Source organism: Drosophila navojoa, chromosome 3 (genome assembly GCF_054131105.1).
Source record: "Drosophila navojoa isolate 15081-1374.11 chromosome 3, UAZ_NAV_1.0, whole genome shotgun sequence".
Taxonomy (NCBI): domain Eukaryota; kingdom Metazoa; phylum Arthropoda; class Insecta; order Diptera; family Drosophilidae; genus Drosophila; species Drosophila navojoa.
Window position 1 is genome coordinate 27,311,580 of NC_142891.1, and position 16,660 is coordinate 27,328,239.

General features: G+C 40.1%; 3 protein-coding genes across 3 annotated transcripts; 2 read left to right on the forward strand and 1 right to left on the reverse strand.

The window, feature by feature from the left end:
- Positions 1-147: 147 nt before the first annotated feature.
- ClpP (Caseinolytic protease proteolytic subunit) lies at positions 148-1,359 on the reverse strand. The gene is made up of 3 exons (XM_018098590.3): positions 1,095-1,359; positions 606-1,031; positions 148-540 (listed from the first exon to the last, which is right to left on the reverse strand). The coding sequence occupies exons 1-3, from the start codon at positions 1,134-1,136 to the stop codon at positions 241-243; spliced, it is 768 nt and encodes a 255-aa protein (XP_017954079.1). The 5' UTR covers positions 1,137-1,359; the 3' UTR covers positions 148-240.
- A 1,033-nt stretch (positions 1,360-2,392) lies between these two features.
- On the forward strand, positions 2,393-4,534 carry LOC115562498 (uncharacterized). The gene is made up of 5 exons (XM_030384138.2): positions 2,393-2,624; positions 3,135-3,271; positions 3,338-3,615; positions 3,672-4,192; positions 4,265-4,534. The coding sequence occupies exons 1-5, from the start codon at positions 2,487-2,489 to the stop codon at positions 4,367-4,369; spliced, it is 1,179 nt and encodes a 392-aa protein (XP_030239998.2). The 5' UTR covers positions 2,393-2,486; the 3' UTR covers positions 4,370-4,534.
- A 3,225-nt stretch (positions 4,535-7,759) lies between these two features.
- On the forward strand, positions 7,760-10,574 carry LOC108649602 (P protein). The gene has a single exon (XM_018098571.3). The coding sequence runs from the start codon at positions 7,902-7,904 to the stop codon at positions 10,011-10,013; it is 2,112 nt and encodes a 703-aa protein (XP_017954060.2). The 5' UTR covers positions 7,760-7,901; the 3' UTR covers positions 10,014-10,574.
- Positions 10,575-16,660: the final 6,086 nt, after the last annotated feature.

The following is a 16,660-nucleotide window of genomic DNA, read 5'->3' on the forward strand; positions in this document are numbered from 1 at the left end:
AAAAGTAGCAAACGGAAGTCCAAGCTAGTTCTATCTTTTTCTTCTGATGTTCAATTATGTATCTATATTTACATTATTACTAAATTGTTTGTCGAAAGCAGAATCTTTTTCAAATGACCGTTAATTTAGAATTTGAAAGCAAATATATTTCTGAATAGTCTAAGAATTTTTAATGTGACCTATCCAATGAGCTACAATTTAAAATTCAGATTTTCTTCGGAATTTCAAAAATGCCATAAATTAGCCTGACTGTTGCTTGGATCGCTTCTTCTCTGTATTTGCTTCGGAGATTAGCTTGCCTGTTGCTGGTCCGCCATCAGATGTTGGCCCACTGTCTGAAACCGTCTCTGGTGGATGCTCAAGCACATGATCAATTATGCCTAGGGTCTTGGCCTCCTCCGGGGTCATGAAATGGTCACGCTCCATACGCGAACACATCTCGTCATAGGAATTTTTCGCATGCTTCACATATATATTCGTTAGTTGACGCTTTATCTTGATAATCTCCTCCGCATGTATAAGTATGTCCGTGGCTTGACCCTGAAAAACAAGCGCAATTCAATCACAAGATAGAATCACTAGATCTACTAGCTAGTCGACTTTACCTGAGCTCCTCCGGACGGCTGATGTATCATGATGCGTGCATTCGGCAAGGAGTATCGCATGCCAGGCGCTCCAGCTGCCAGCAGTAGGGAACCCATTGAACAAGCCTGCCCCACACACCACGTCGCTATTGGCGGCTTCACATACTGCATCGTGTCATAGATTGCAAGGCCTGCCGTAACCACACCACCGGGCGAATTGATATACAAATGAATGGGCTTGTTGACATTTTCTGACTGAAGAAAGAGCAGCTGAGCAACGACTGTGGAGCTTATATCATCTGTAATGTTGCCCATTAGACAAATGATACGCTCCTTCAAGAGACGAGAGAATATATCATATGCCCGCTCTCCTCTGCCCGTCTGTTCAACAACCATGGGTATTAAATTTATACCCCTCACATTCTGCGCGGTCGTATTGCACTGCCTCTGAATAAATGCGGGGGTGAATAACAAATTATTTATGCTTCAGTTGTAGCAGATTTCACTTACGTGTAAACCACGGAATAATCGACTGCCGGCGTTCCTGAACATAATTCCCTCGCTGGTGTTGTTTCTTTTTTATCAAACTGAGTCGCAAAATCTTCCGCAAAACAGCTGGTTTTATGAGGCTGAGATGTGTCGCTCCCTAGGCAGTAAAAATCATAGCTTAAACAAATAATTTATAAGACAGACTGCTCAGTTATAAGATATTTCGTAAGCAATAAAGGAAAACAAAAAAAAAATCAAAAGAAATTACATATACGTATGTGATGGCACTTACAAAAACACTCTTTCCCATCGTAATCGATAGTAAATATCGATAGCCCACAAAGAACAGCTGATATGCAGATATGAAGAAATACAGGCTGAAAACAATATGTACATACATATATTTGAATAAAATTATTAATTGAGGATTAAATATTTGCTTGGCTTATAGGAATTATTTTATTTTACTGATTTTCAAGTTTTACAAAAAATTGGAATTTTGCTGGGCCACATCTGTATGTTGACAAGCATACGGCATAATTGCGCTATTTGTTAGTAGCTAGCGTTAATGGTATTAACACGGTCCTATATAATTAAGAAGAGAAAAAAATGTATTTATTTGTATTATTAGCAATACGTACTATTAAAATATCATCTATGTATGTACATACATATGTAATTTTTTTATGTTGCAAAATTTGTCCGAAGATTGCAACAAAGTGGTTATCAAATAATATCTTTGCCACCACTGTGAGCGCTGAAGCGCGCCACATTACCTTTTTTGCTGCTTGTTTGTTTGTTTGGTTTGATATATGGACGTTTGTGTGTGGCTTTGCACATATGCTACGTAAATGTTGCAATTGTATTGAACTAGAATTCACGCAGCCAAGATCAAGGTAATTGCATCTTACCAACTGCTACTCTAGTTTCATTCTGCAATTTACTTTTAAACCGATTGGATGTGGTTTAAAGCGCTCTTCAAATATTTCCAAATCAGTTTTCGAATTTTGTTAAATAAAAATGCTCCACCTCCTCATAAGAATTATGATATTAATTGTAAGTAAGCTTGTGCGTTATAAATACAAGGAGTATATTGGCATCTCGTTTAATAGCTTTAGAAGAGCCGTAAGTTAATAAACAAGATGCCTTTAAGAGTCTATGAAAATAAATAGTTTCTGAATTGGACTCTAACTTTCTAATCTTTTATATAATCTTCCTTGACACAGGTGGTTCCATGTTTCTGCACTGCTCAAGATTATGAAGGTAAGTTGAATGAATCGTATAAAATAATAATTACATTTATTTCATTGAACAGTCGCTGATGTTCAATGCACATTTTCCAACTCGGGCTCGAAAAGTGAGGATCTGATAACGGCAACGCTGAAGAGGCCAGCTGGATTTAAGGGCGTACCCATGTTTGCGGACGATCGAAGTGGCCTCAAGGACTTGAATCCGCATTGCCTGATCTCAAAGGATATTAGCGATGTGGACGAGCGAACATATCAATTAAGAATCAACGACTTTTCGCAGTGTGGCGTTCTCAAAAGAAATGTATGTGGACTTTTTTAAAAATAACATTTCTTGGTAATGTATTGAAACGAGTATATTGGCTTTGTATAATTTCTAATTCGCCGTCTGTCCGTCTGTATAAACTACTTTATTGAATCGAGAAAAAGAGATCGCAAATATATATGTATTTGGTTTCCGGCTCATTTTATAGTGTTTAGATCTTTTGTATACATCCACTTGGGGCGTGGCGAATTGGAAAATAATCAATTTTCTTTCTAGTTCAATAGCGAGTTCTAGAACATACAGATCGCAATATTTTATTATTTCTGAGCTGTCAGCCCCAGTATATATTACAAATTTCGAGTCTCTAGTATTAAGTATGCCAAATATATATAAGGGTTTCTATAAAATTTAGGATCGATCTTAATAGGATCGTAAGAGTCAATCAAGGGAGTTGTAGCTCTAAGGCTAAAGAAGATGATATGTATCTTATTTTTCTAGTCCCTGTTTATCTACTCAATGTAAAATGTTAAATGTAATTTTCATCTGCAGGGCTTCGTTCACGTTCGCATTTGGTTTCCACAATTTCCTGGCGTTGTGATGCAATCGGACCAGGAGCTAATCATCATGTGCAAGCCGCCAGAGCCGACTGTAATAGAGAATAAGGCCGCTGGCTTTGCGGGCTCCTTGTGCGTAGATCTTTGGCAGAACCTTTGATATTAGCATTAACTTAATACATGTATATTTCCTTGCAGTCCACATGGAGCACGTGTCTCGGGCATAGTTGAGGAGATGCCGAATCGATTGGAGTATGAGGTCGCGCTGTATAAGGAGGCGCCGCCCATAGCACGCGTCAGCGGCACGAACAATCCAGTCAGCTCCTCGAATGACCCGGCCTCTCTGCTGGCCGACAACGATCAGGCCGTGGATCAGGCCGTGCCCCTGGGCACCAAGCTGCAGCTGCGAGCACGCATCAGCCAGTCGGTGTGGAAGTATGTCAAGCTGATGGAGGTGACTGTGTCGCCAGATCCGGGTAAGTCAGGTGTCTTTAGGTGTGCATGATTCCTCTATCGTCGCATTATCTATCAGAGAATCCACTTGCAACGGGCTCTGTCTCCCTGGTGCACAACGGCTGCCGCAATCGGGAGCTGGCCACAATTATTCCCCATCAGCCGGCCAAATATCGGGATCGACCCAACGAGGTGTTTCTCGACTTTGAGGCTTTTTTGCTCAGCTCGATGAAGGAGAAGGCCACACTCTGGATACACTCGCAAATCAAGGCCTGCATCGACATGGCCGACTGCACGCCCGACCTCTGCATCGATCTCTACGAGCCCTCGGGCCACGGCCGCAAGCGACGACAGATTGAATCGGCAACGGAATCTACTGCAAATACAACTACACTGAACGGTCCCATGATGCAACGAGCTGGGAATTCCACTGCTGCCTCAGAGTTTAAGCGCTTCAAAGAGAACATCGAGTACACCGTTATAATGCCCGGGCAGGTGAACAAAAAGGTGGGCCTCCTAATCGATTTGACGTCGCAGTGTCGCGGCGCCCTGCTCATTAGCTCGTTTTTTGTATTCATGATTACGCTTTGCTGCTCGATTGTAAGTGCAATTAGAACCGGCCCATGCTGTTATATAACTCACTAATAATAATAATAATTTCTCTACCTTCAGAGCTGTTTGATAGCATTGCGCGTGCACAACGAGAAAAAACTAAGACATCGCCAGTTCACCTCCGGGTTCAACACAGGTTATGCAGGTCGAGCGACGGTTCAATAACCGAAACGGAAAATACTTCATCAACAGCTGAAAACAAAAATCAAAATAAATAACCGAAATAGCTCCGCATTTAGCGTTAGTCTTCGAGCTATGTATATCATATGCATTTATCAAGTGTACCTTTACTTTATATAGCGAATAAAGCAATTAGATGAAATTGAAAATATTCAATAGAAATCTTCGTCTTCTCCATCCAGAATTATAGTTTTTTTTTTATTTTAAGTTCTTCAGGATATCTAGCGATTGCTATGGCAATCCTATATTGTAAATGTATTGTATTGAAAGTAGAAAAAAATAATTGATTTTAATTTGAATTGTATTTATAATATATATATATATACATATATCACCTGGACTTGCTCAGTCATCCGTCAAATTCCCATTCGCTCAGTTTTAGATATATTCCCTCAGCTCTAGTGAGAATACTCTATTTGGAAAATTCGCATTGATTTGTATTATACATACATATATTATATATTTATGGGATATATACTAGCATTCGTGGGTGGAGAAACTGTTTCGTTTAACGACATTAATTTGTTTTTCTTATATGTTTTTATTTTGATTAGAATCTGGCTTGTTGTGCTTGTTGTTGGCAATTTATTGGCATTTGTTGAACTTGACTTGGTGCAAAACAATTATTTATTTATTTAATGCCTTATTAAGCGTTATCTGCCGTGGGGATATCCGAGCACAGAGGTCAGGCCACTGGTAAATGGCCAACAATAAAACTGTCAAGTTGTCAGAGGCGGGCCAACTAAGCTGCAAATGTCAAAGGCAAAGCCCTGGCCAAAAAGCTACTTAATTGATTCGCAGGACTTGGAAAAGTCCTGTTGGCAGCAGCAGCAGCAGCAGCAGCAGCAGCAGCAGCAACAACATCAGCCTCCTTCTGATTGTATTCGGTAAACACAGCTTGACATTAAATAATCTATGTACATACATACATATATACGCAAATACAATGGCTTATAGGCGTACGATATCGGCTCGCGTGCTCATACATCGCGCATACGATAGTCGCTTCCAGATGCATAAATCATGCATAATTTACATATATACGTCGCGACGTCGGGCTAGCTTACTGCCGAGCTGAATTATGTTTCCTGTAACTTAAATAAATAATATTAATCAATTATCAATATTATATTTGGCTCCTCGAGCATTCATAAATATTAAATACCCACTATCGACTCCACCTCATATAGATATAGCTGGAAAACTGTAGAGCATATGAATACATGTATGCATTTTACATGTACGTTGTTTCTCTGTGTATATCCCCATGTTATGTATGCAAAATGGCCAAATGATTTTGAAAGCAGTCTTTGTATATGAGGGACCAATTTTTCTGATTGACATTCTTTAGATTTAGAATACAGGGTTCTAGACGGATCCACCAAATATGGATAGATCTGCATATTCGAGATTAGCAGCGGAAACGATCTTGTTTCATAGATCAACAACTATGCCCCTTTAATGTTGTCTAATAAAAACGTTTTTAAAATTCACTTTTGAAATTTTACATTGTACTTAATCCTTATTTTATACAATTTTAGTTTAAAATGTTTTGGTAGATTTGTACTGAAGCTCTGTGCAGAAATTAGGTTGGGAATTAATCCCGGCATATGAAGTGATACAATCTATAAATATTGTCTTTAGTTTTATGCCCCCAAAAATACTAGTCTATAGACCAAACATTGGTCTATATCATGCCTTCATCAGTCCCTTGAATTATAACTTCTCTATAAATTTTGGATTACCCCTTAGTTATTAAAGTGTATATATGTATGTACATACATAGCTGCTTACTATTAGTTTTCTCTCTCTTGCTCCTCTGTCAATACATATACATACATATTTTCCGCTTGCCCCCACTGCAGAATCGAACTTTTGCAAATAGTTAACAGCCGCAACGAAAGGCCTGTATTCACTTAATTATGTTTTGGTGTGGGTTAACAGGGCGTATGATTAATGCAGTCCTCGCCAGAGTCTGCACAGTGAAAATCAATTAATTAGGCGCGGGATAAAAAGAACAAAGCACACGTGTTCTCATGAATGAATCAGAGAACAACGCGAACGAATGAACGAATCAACGAATGAATGAACGAATGAGTGTAATGACTCTTTCATTAGGCATTCGAGCGTGAATAAAGCATTAACTACCCAGACAGTCAAGCGGGCCAACGAGCAAGTGGGTAGGTGGGCATTTGGGTAGGCAGGTGGTTTGAACAAACTGCCTGATAGTCCTTGTGCTCGCTGGGAATCAAAAGTGAGCCAGCTGCATAAATTTCCATTTAGACAAATGTGACAAACGGAAATTGCAATCGACGCTGCGCCACGCTCTCAACAGAATTTCAGCTTCCTCTGCAGCAGTGGCTGCAGCAAAGGTATTCGCCAAGGACTTGCTCCTGCTGCTCCTGCTGTTGCTGCTGTTGCTCATCTTATTGGCATTTCAGTGGAGTCTGTTTAATAAATGATGAGCACGTTGAAGCATATTGAAATTTAATTCATAACGTAGCAAACGGATGACGATGCGCGATATACATCGGAGCTACTGAGCATGTGTGGCCCATGCTCTCTCTGTACGTGTGTATGTAGGGACGATACCTTATTGCATACTGATTTAATTATAAACCAACGCGAGATAAACATAATTAAATTGGCTAGACTGAAGCGAAGGCTACCACAAGTTCATTCAGGCCACGAATTAGTCATAATATGAGAATTATGTGGATCGAATTATTTGACGAGCTCTTTTGAACTAACTTTTAATATGATTAGTAGAAAGGATACTATAAGGTATATGTCCCAGAAAAATATCTCAATGTAATTTATATGGAAATTTCGAATTGCCTTGATTAAATTTATATACGAACATTAATTATATACATATATTCCCGGCAAAAGGCTCAAACAGACACGTAATTTATATGCCCCTGCTTTATATATCGAAGAATATATCTTTCAATAAAACGAACTTTTTTCTATTGAGTGCTATACAAAATCTGCTGTAAAGTTATATTTGCCTTTTAAATCTTTGTGGCTAGAGTCCCCAAAGTTTGCAAGTTAGGGAACTCTATCCAGTGCTCCTAGTCCACATATATAATTTTGTGGCTTGGCAAATATACACATATGTACGTTATTTTCATATTCAGAAAGTTGGACTTAGATAGCCCGTTTACAAAGGATTTATTTAACAATTAACTTTTCATAAGCAACCCAGAAAAGATGTGAATAACGGTTGGAATACGGTTTCAGTTTTTCGAATTTTACTGAAAATCTCGTAGTCGAGCAGCCTCGTCTAGAGCACTCGTAATAAGAGTGAAAAACTATTCATATTACGAGTGCTTTGCTCATAAGAAAATCATTGACATTTGGAAAATAGGAAAAGAAAATCTCAGTTACAAATCAAGAACGAGAAAATCTATAATAGGGTTGGCTGAACACCAATTAATTTTCAAAATTCTATTTTTTTGTTTAGTCTTTGTACTATCTTTAATAAGTGGGCTGTGTACTTGGGATCCAGTGAAATATGGATACCAGTGGTACTTATCAGACTCGTGGCTCATATTTTAACGAAGAGGAGCCCGAATTAACTCCAGAACAAGATCGTCGCCGTCGCATTCGGCGTTATATAGTCTTAAGCATAAAGATGGTCATATTTCTTTTCATATGGATATTCTTTGTGGTTAATATGTGTATTAAGTCAAAAACGGTTGTGCAGGAGAGAGTTGTGGCCTTAGAGCAGAAATCAACAAAGTATCTGGATGTCAATGGAAAGCCGAAAAATAATAAGATAAAGGTTAAGTTGAATGGAAATTTCGATGTGGAGGTCACCAATTATCCAAGTCTGGCAGCAGATTCCCAAAAATATTTATTAATGAGCGTGCAAATCTTCAATACTGATTTGAACCGAACGGAACACTTGTCGAAAAAATGGATCGTCTATTTTATGAAATATGCCCAGTCACGTTCGCATTTAGCTAATGTGCAATACTTTTTTGAGTTGAAGCCTCAATACCCAGATAGTCCAGATATCGCGACTATATCCACAGGCGATCAATATGTAACTCAGGTGGTATTGCAGAATCCCATCAATGATATATTTGCACTCAAAATCAGAATTAATGTCAGTCCGGTGGAGCTGGTATACGGCGTTCTCACAGCAGGTATATTGCTTTTTTCTCTATATGCAGTTTTAATCCTGGATATTACGGATCCCACATTTGCCGCCGTCCTCATTGCGTCGTGCGCGATTGGAGTGCTGTGTATGTACGATGACAAGCCAACATTGAACCAAATAGTGTCATGGATCGATATCCACACATTGGTGCTGCTCTTTGGCATGATGATAATGGTGGGCATTATATCGGAGACCGGCTTCTTTGGCTACCTCGCGGTGCTGGCCTATCGTCTGTCCAAGGGGCGTGCCTGGCTGCTGGTGGGCCTCCTCTGCCTGATCAGCATAATACTGGCCGGATTCCTGGAGCTGGTCACCATAATGATGATAATGGGGCCCGTTGTGATCCGACTGTGCGAGTGCATGAACCTGCGCACCACCACTGTGATGATCTGTGTGGCGATCTTCTCGAACATTGGCTGCGCACTGACGCCCATTGGGGACCCACCAATTGTGTACATTGCGACGAACTCCCATGTCATGGCCAAGGGTGTCGACTTCAGCATGTTCCTCATTCACATGTTTCCGGGCGTGGTGCTGAGCATTTTCGCTGCTTGGACGTACATTTATCTGATGCTGCGCAAGGGCCTGACCCAGGGTGCCGAGGAGCAGACGAATAACTCGCTGAGGCTCCTAGCCAAGCGAATGGGTGACGGGCAAGCTCCACCACTGCTGGCCATGCGCATGGCAGACCCAAAGTCCAATCCGAGAAAGTATTCGGAATCCGCAGTTTTTCGAATCATGGCTGCCTCCAACTACATTGAGACGCTCGCCATGATGGAGTCCAAGTACAAGGTGCACGACAAGCCGTTACTTATCAAGAGCGTTCTTTCTTTCCTATTCGCCATAGTGCTGTGGTTGCTGCACTCGCATCCGTTCTTTGAGGGCGCCACTCTGGCCTGGACTGCTCTGATGGCCTCGATGCTGCTGCTGATACTCTACGATTCGCCGGACTTGAGCGCTGTGTTCATGCGGGTCGACTGGTCCATGCTGTTGTTCTTCTCCGCACTGTTCGTGCTCGTCGAGGCCTGCTCGGAGCTGGGCCTGATCCATTGGCTGTCTAAGCTAACGATCAACATAATCGCGCATGTGGATCCGAAATATCAGGTCGTTACAGCCATTATGCTTGTCCTGTGGATAAGCGCGTTCTTCGGGATTTTCATCGAGAGCATTCCAATTGCCACAGTGCTGCTCAAGCTCACCATCCAAGTGGCCCTCAGCGAGCGGATCAATATACCCTTGATCCCAATGATATGGGCTCTCACCTATTCGATATGCTTCGCCGGCAACGGCAGTTTGTTTTCGACCACGGCAAATGTGGCCGCCACTAGCATTGCCCACCAGCATGGCTATAAGATCACCTCTTCCGAGTTCTTCAAGTATGGCTTCCCCGTCATGATAATCACCAACAGTATTGCTTCAGTTTATCTGCTCATCGCCCACGGAATTTTCCATTGGCACTAGGCTGAGTGCCATCTCTGCCTTCGTCCGTCAGAAACTTGCCATGGCCCAACATTTTTTCTTGTATTCGTTTAGCCGGCAAACTTTTTAATGACAAAATTAAATTCGCACGCAGCGTTGTGGGAAGGCAGAACGTAGAAGGACGAGAAGTGGCCTAAGGAAGGCTTCCTGATAAATAATATTATAATTGGATGTTCATTAATAGTTAACGAATTTGAGCTGCCGTGTCGTTCAGCAAATTAAATATGCATCTATTCGATATCAACGCCATCTTTATCTGCTGGCCTTGTCACTTGCCCTGGCTCAAGCGCCTGGGCAGCCAGCGGAAGCTGCCATCAGTGGGAAGCATCAATGTGTGAGAACTTGTGCTCCCATTCGTGTCAAATGGTTGTCTCGCAAGCATCGTGAATTCTGTTGCATGTCTCGATCAATGGACAATAGCCCTCAAAAACGGACGGACAGGTGGACAGACAGGGGCTATACAAAATCGATAATTTACGTTGTACAAATAAAAAAATGGTGTTATAATGTGCGACGGCATATAAACTCCAAGAAACATAAAAAGTTTTTTCAATTTAAAAAAGTTCATAATACTTTTGAATACAAATATATTTTATTTATTTTTTCAGCAATTTTATGAGCTGCATTTAGGATAGTTTTAAAGTCCTTGTCTATAAAATATTCGTTATACCCTAAACCCATTAAAAATGTGAAATCGGTTTGTAATGTATGTAAAGGCAGAAGGAAGCATCGCAGACCCCTTAAAGTATATATATTTTTGATCAGGTCGACGAGCTGCGTCGATTCACTACTGGCCATTGTAGTGGCGCTGGAATAGAAAAAAAGAAGCAGCCTAAAAGTAGGCAATCCGCTGAGCTTGGAGTGGCTTGGAAAAGTTGATCACGCGATCACGGATGTGGCAATCCCAAATTTGAATTTAACAGGAGTAATTGTCACTCTCACCTAGGCCATAAAAAAATGTTCCCAAGCGATGACTTGCCGCCTCATGGGATCGGCCATATTTCCTTTTTCTTTTTTTCAATCTCAACCACCGACCACAAAGGTTTCACTGTGAAAAGTTGTGAGAATTGTGAAAATTGAAATTAAAAGTAAAATTTTTTTTGCGAATGTGCCAAATCAATAAGTGGTAAGCCGAATCCTTTAAGGCCATAAAACAAAAGAAAAACAAGAAAGAAAGCTCTAGTCGAGACTGCTTCAAAAATAATTAGCAAACACACACGCACACACACACACACGCACACAAAGAAACACACGCATACAAACAAACACACGCATATACACACACTCTCATATACAGGCGATTGCGCTTTGGTTGCGCTGTAGTGTTGGCAATATAATGAAAACTTATTTGTTGAATAATTTAATTTCTAGACGTACGATCGTAATGAAACTTTCAGAACATAATTATAATGTTTAAATGTATGTTTATACCGAAGCACAAGTCTCTAGTATTTGATATACGACTTTTAAAAAGACGAGGGTGAGGGGGTTGATTTAGGGGTGGGGGGTAAATTTTAACAAAAAACGAAATTGTATAAAATACATCTTTATATACATTTTAAATTTGGAGACTCTAGCTTGAAAGATGTAGGAGATATAATTATTTAAGTGATCTTCGATAAGGTTTTTTATCGATAAAAAAGTATCGGAATGAGTTATCGTTTTTTAGTGATAAACTCGATATGCGCGTGATATATACGGACATTTTAAAAAAAAGTTGAAGTCTCTAGCTCTTATATCTTCTGAAATCGACGCGTTCATACATACGGACGGACGGACGGACGGACAGGGCCAAAACGACTTAGCTTGTCGCCCTGATCAAGAATATATATACTTTGTGGGGTCTGCCACGCCTCCTTCTGCCTGTTACATACTTTTAACAAAACCATTATACCCTGATTTCCCATTTTCAATGGGTTCAGGGTATAAAAAAAACAAGTAAGAAAGCTCTAGTCGAGACTGCTCGACTACGAGATCCCCTGAACCCTACAAGCAACTGATATTTCAAAAATAATTAGCAAACACACACGCACACACACACACACACACGCATACATACAAATACACGCATACACACACACGCATATACAGGCGATTGCGCTTTGGTTGCGTTGCAGTGTTGGCAATATAATGAAAACTTATTTGTTGAATAATTTAATTTCTAGACGTACGATCGTAATGAAACTTTCAGAACGTAATCATAATGTTAAAGTGTATGTGTATACCGAAGCTCAAGTCTCTAGTATTTGATATACGACTTTTACAAAGATGTGGGTGAGGGGGTGGATTTAGGGGTGGGGGGTAAATTTTAAAAAAACCGAAATTGTTTAAAATACATCTTAATATACATTTTAAATTTGGAGACTCTAGCTTGAAAGATGTAGGAGATATAATTTTTTAAGTGATCTTCGATAAGGTTTTTTATCGATAAAAAAGTATCGGAATGAGTTATCGTTTTTTAGTGATAAACTCGATATGCGCGTGATATATACGGACATTTAAAAAAAAAAGTTGAAGTCTCTAGCTCTTATATCTTCTGAAATCGACGCGTTCATACATACGGACGGACGGACGGACGGACGGACGGACGGACGGACGGACGGACGGACAGACAGACGGACAGGGCCAAAACGACTTAGCTTGTCGCCCTGATCAAGAATATACATACTTTGTAGGGTCTGCCACGCCTCCTTCTGCCTGTTACATACTTTTAACAAAACCATTATACCCTGATTTCCCATTTTCAATGGGTTCAGGGTATAACAAGAAAGAAAGCTCTAGTCGAGACTGCTCGACTACGAGATCCCCTGAACCCTACAAGCAACTTATATTTCAATAATAATTAGCAAACACACACGCACACACACACGCATACATACAAACTCACGCGCACACACACACTCACATATATAGGCGATTGCGCTTGGGTTGCGCTGCAGTGTGGCAATATTTTGAGAACTTATTTGTTGAATAATTTAATTTCTAGACGTACGATCGTAATGAAACTTTCAGAACGTAATCATGATGTATAAATGTATGTGTATACCGAAGCACAAGTCTCTAGTATTTGATATACGACTTGACAAAGATGAGGGTGAGGGGGTGGATTTAGGGGTGGGGGGTAAATTTTAACAAAAACCGAAATTGTATAAAATACATCTTTATATATATTTTAAATTTGGAGACTCTAGCTTGAAAGATGTAGGAGATATAATTTTTTAAGTGATCTTCGATAAGGTTTTTTATCGATAAAAAAATATCGGAATGAGTTATCGTTTTTTAGTGATAAACTCGATCTGCGCGTGATATATACGGACATTTTAAAAAAAAGTTGAAGTCTCTAGCTCTTATATCTTCTGAAATCGACGCGTTCATACATACGGACGGACGGACGGACGGACGGACGGACGGACGGACAGACAGACGGACAGGGCCAAATCGACTCAGCTTGTCGCCCTGATCAAGAATATATATACTTTGTGGGGTCTGCCACGCCTCCTTCTGCCTGTTACATACTTTTAACAAAACCATTATACCCTGATTTCCCATTTTCAATGGGTTCAGGGTATAACAAGTAAGAAAGCTCTAGTCGAGACTGCTCGACTACGAGATCCCCTGAACCCTTCGAGCAACTGATATTTCAATAATAATTCGCACATACACACGCACACACACACACACACACACACGCATACAAACAAACACACGCACACACACACACACACGCATATACAGGCGATTGAGCTCGGGTTGCGCTGCAGTGTTGGCGATATTATGAGAACTTATTTGTGGAATAATTTAATTTCTAGACGTACGATCGTAATGAAACTTTCAGAACGTAATCATGATGTATAAATGTATGTGTATACCGAAGCACAAGTCTCTAGTATTTGATATACGACTTGACAAAGATGAGGGTGAGGGGGTGGATTTAGGGGTGGGGGGTAAATTTTAACAAAAACCGAAATTGTATAAAATACATCTTTATATATATTTTAAATTTGGAGACTCTAGCTTGAAAGATGTAGGAGATATAATTTTTTAAGTGATCTTCGATAAGGTTTTTTATCGATAAAAAAATATCGGAATGAGTTATCGTTTTTTAGTGATAAACTCGATCTGCGCGTGATATATACGGACATTTAAAAAAAAAGTTGAAGTCTCTAGCTCTTATATCTTCTGAAATCGACGCGTTCATACATACGGACGGACGGACGGACGGACGGACGGACGGACGGACAGACAGACGGACAGGGCCAAATCGACTCAGCTTGTCGCCCCGATCAAGAATATATATACTTTGTGGGGTCTGCCACGCCTCATTCTGCCTGTTACATACTTTTAACAAAACCATTATACCCTGATTTCCCATTTTCAATGGGTTCAGGGTATAAAAACATAATGCATAAGCAATAATCTTCTTTCCCCCGCATCATATTGAATTTGATCAGCTGATCTATTGCTGAGAGAAAAAGCTCTCCAAAAGCTCTCCTATCACTTCTTATCTGTTCTTCTGCCTTCTGCCCAAAGCAATAATGTATAATTGTTTTGTTTATAGTAAATCTAATGAAGTGTAACTAAGTTTCTTTATTTTGGGGCCATGCGGCGCGTTTTGATAGGTGTTTAGCTCTCCAAGCTGGGGAAGGGGTCGCTGAGAATATAGGCAGGTAGCCAGCGACCAAGGTAGGGTGGGCACGGTCGGTCGCCTTAATATCTAAGGCCGACTTTCGCTGAGCAAGCACATATGTAATTGCTTGCGCAGCGAGACCCAGCTTGGACATGTATGTTTGTGTGTGTCTAATTCTTTCCAATCTCTCTCTCTCTCTCTCTCTCTCTCTCTCTCTCTCTTCCTATTCTAAGCAAGTGGCCGGTGATAGTCGTTTGCACGCGAATTTTTATACCCTGAACCCATTGAAAATGGGAAAATCAGGGTATAATGTTTTTGTGTAAAAGTATGTAACAGGCAGAAGGAATCATCGCAGACCCCACAAAGTATATATATTCTTGAGCTGAGTCGATATAGCCCTGTCCGTCTGTCCGTCCGTCCGTCCGTCCGTCCGTCCGTCCGTCCGTCTGTCCGTATGAACGCCGAGATCTCAGAAGATATAAGAGCTAGAGAGCTGAAATTATACATATATATATATATATATATATATATATATATATATATATATATATATATATATACCATACGCAGTACGAGTTTGCTTTATTTTTTCGATAACTCATCCGATAACTTTTTTATCGAGAATAATCGAAAAATTGATTTTGTTTTTTGAGCCTCATTGGAATACTATTAAACATAGAGACTTCAGATTTACTGTGTATATATATATGATGAATACAAACATTTTGTAGTCAACAGATTTTGGATACCACGCCCCCTTCGCCCCCAATTTGTAAAAAACGTATTTCAAGTACTAGAGACTTGTGCTTTAGAATGTACACACATTTTGACCATATGATTACGCTCTGAAAATTTCATTAAGATTGCATGTCTACGAAAAAAGTTATTATATTATCAAATAAATTCTCATACTATTGCCCACACTGCAGCGCAGCCCAAGCGCAGTCGCTGCTTACTGCGCAGTTAGCAGAGCGCGGGCGCGTGAGGGTGGATGCATGTGTATGTATGTGCAGTCTCGACTAGAGTCTTCTTACTTGTTATTTATAAATATATATTGGCAGCGCTAGGAGTTGCAGTTCCCCTCTTCATACCCTCTTCCCCGTCCCGATGACTCAATGGCCGGATCCAGCGCGTGCACTGCACCAATCCTCCTATCCCACCATCTGCGCTTGATCATGTAACTCGTTACACCATCTGTGCTTAAAAAAGTAGGTAACTACTTCCACTTTTTTGTTACCGCTTAAATATTTCAATCGGATATCAGTTGTAGAGCCATATCTCCTACATTTTTAGGGTCATACTCTCCAAATTTTAAATACAGACTTGCATGTTACTTTTATGTTTTGTACAATCCAAATCTATCCCCATTCCTCCAAGCATTTCTTCAAGTATTTCTTCTAAGTATTTCCTCAAAGTTATTTTCCCAAGTATCTTCTCGGTTCATTCGTTTTATATATAACTTAAATATAAACACCAAATGAATATTGCCTCGCACATATAGACAACTTAAATGACCTTCTGTAGCTCTTCTTCGTCCCTCGCTGATGCTAATCAGACGGACAGAGAGCCAGACAGAGAAGTAAACAGAGACACACATATACAGACAAACATGGGTTTAACTTCTGCATGGTCTGCTGGCTATTCCACGACATTCCCATTATTACCTGAACCCAGTGAGAATGGGAAGGGGCAACAAAGTCGATTTCGATATACCACGCGCAGATCGAGACCAAACACATATCAGGGTATCTCCTAGTCGGGAAGTTTTGTATTTTTGTGATTAGTTAAAATTAATATATCATATCGTTATATGCCATTGAGTTCTGAGTCATTAATGGAGTTGAAAATTTGAAAAGCTGCCATGAATATAATTGATCGTAAATTAAATTGTTTAAGGAAGGTGGGATGGGAGATATATCGTCTGGCTGCTAGATATTAACGAAAGAAGTGGTATCACCTAAATCGGATGTGCGGTCTTTATCAGAACATTATATTGTCAACT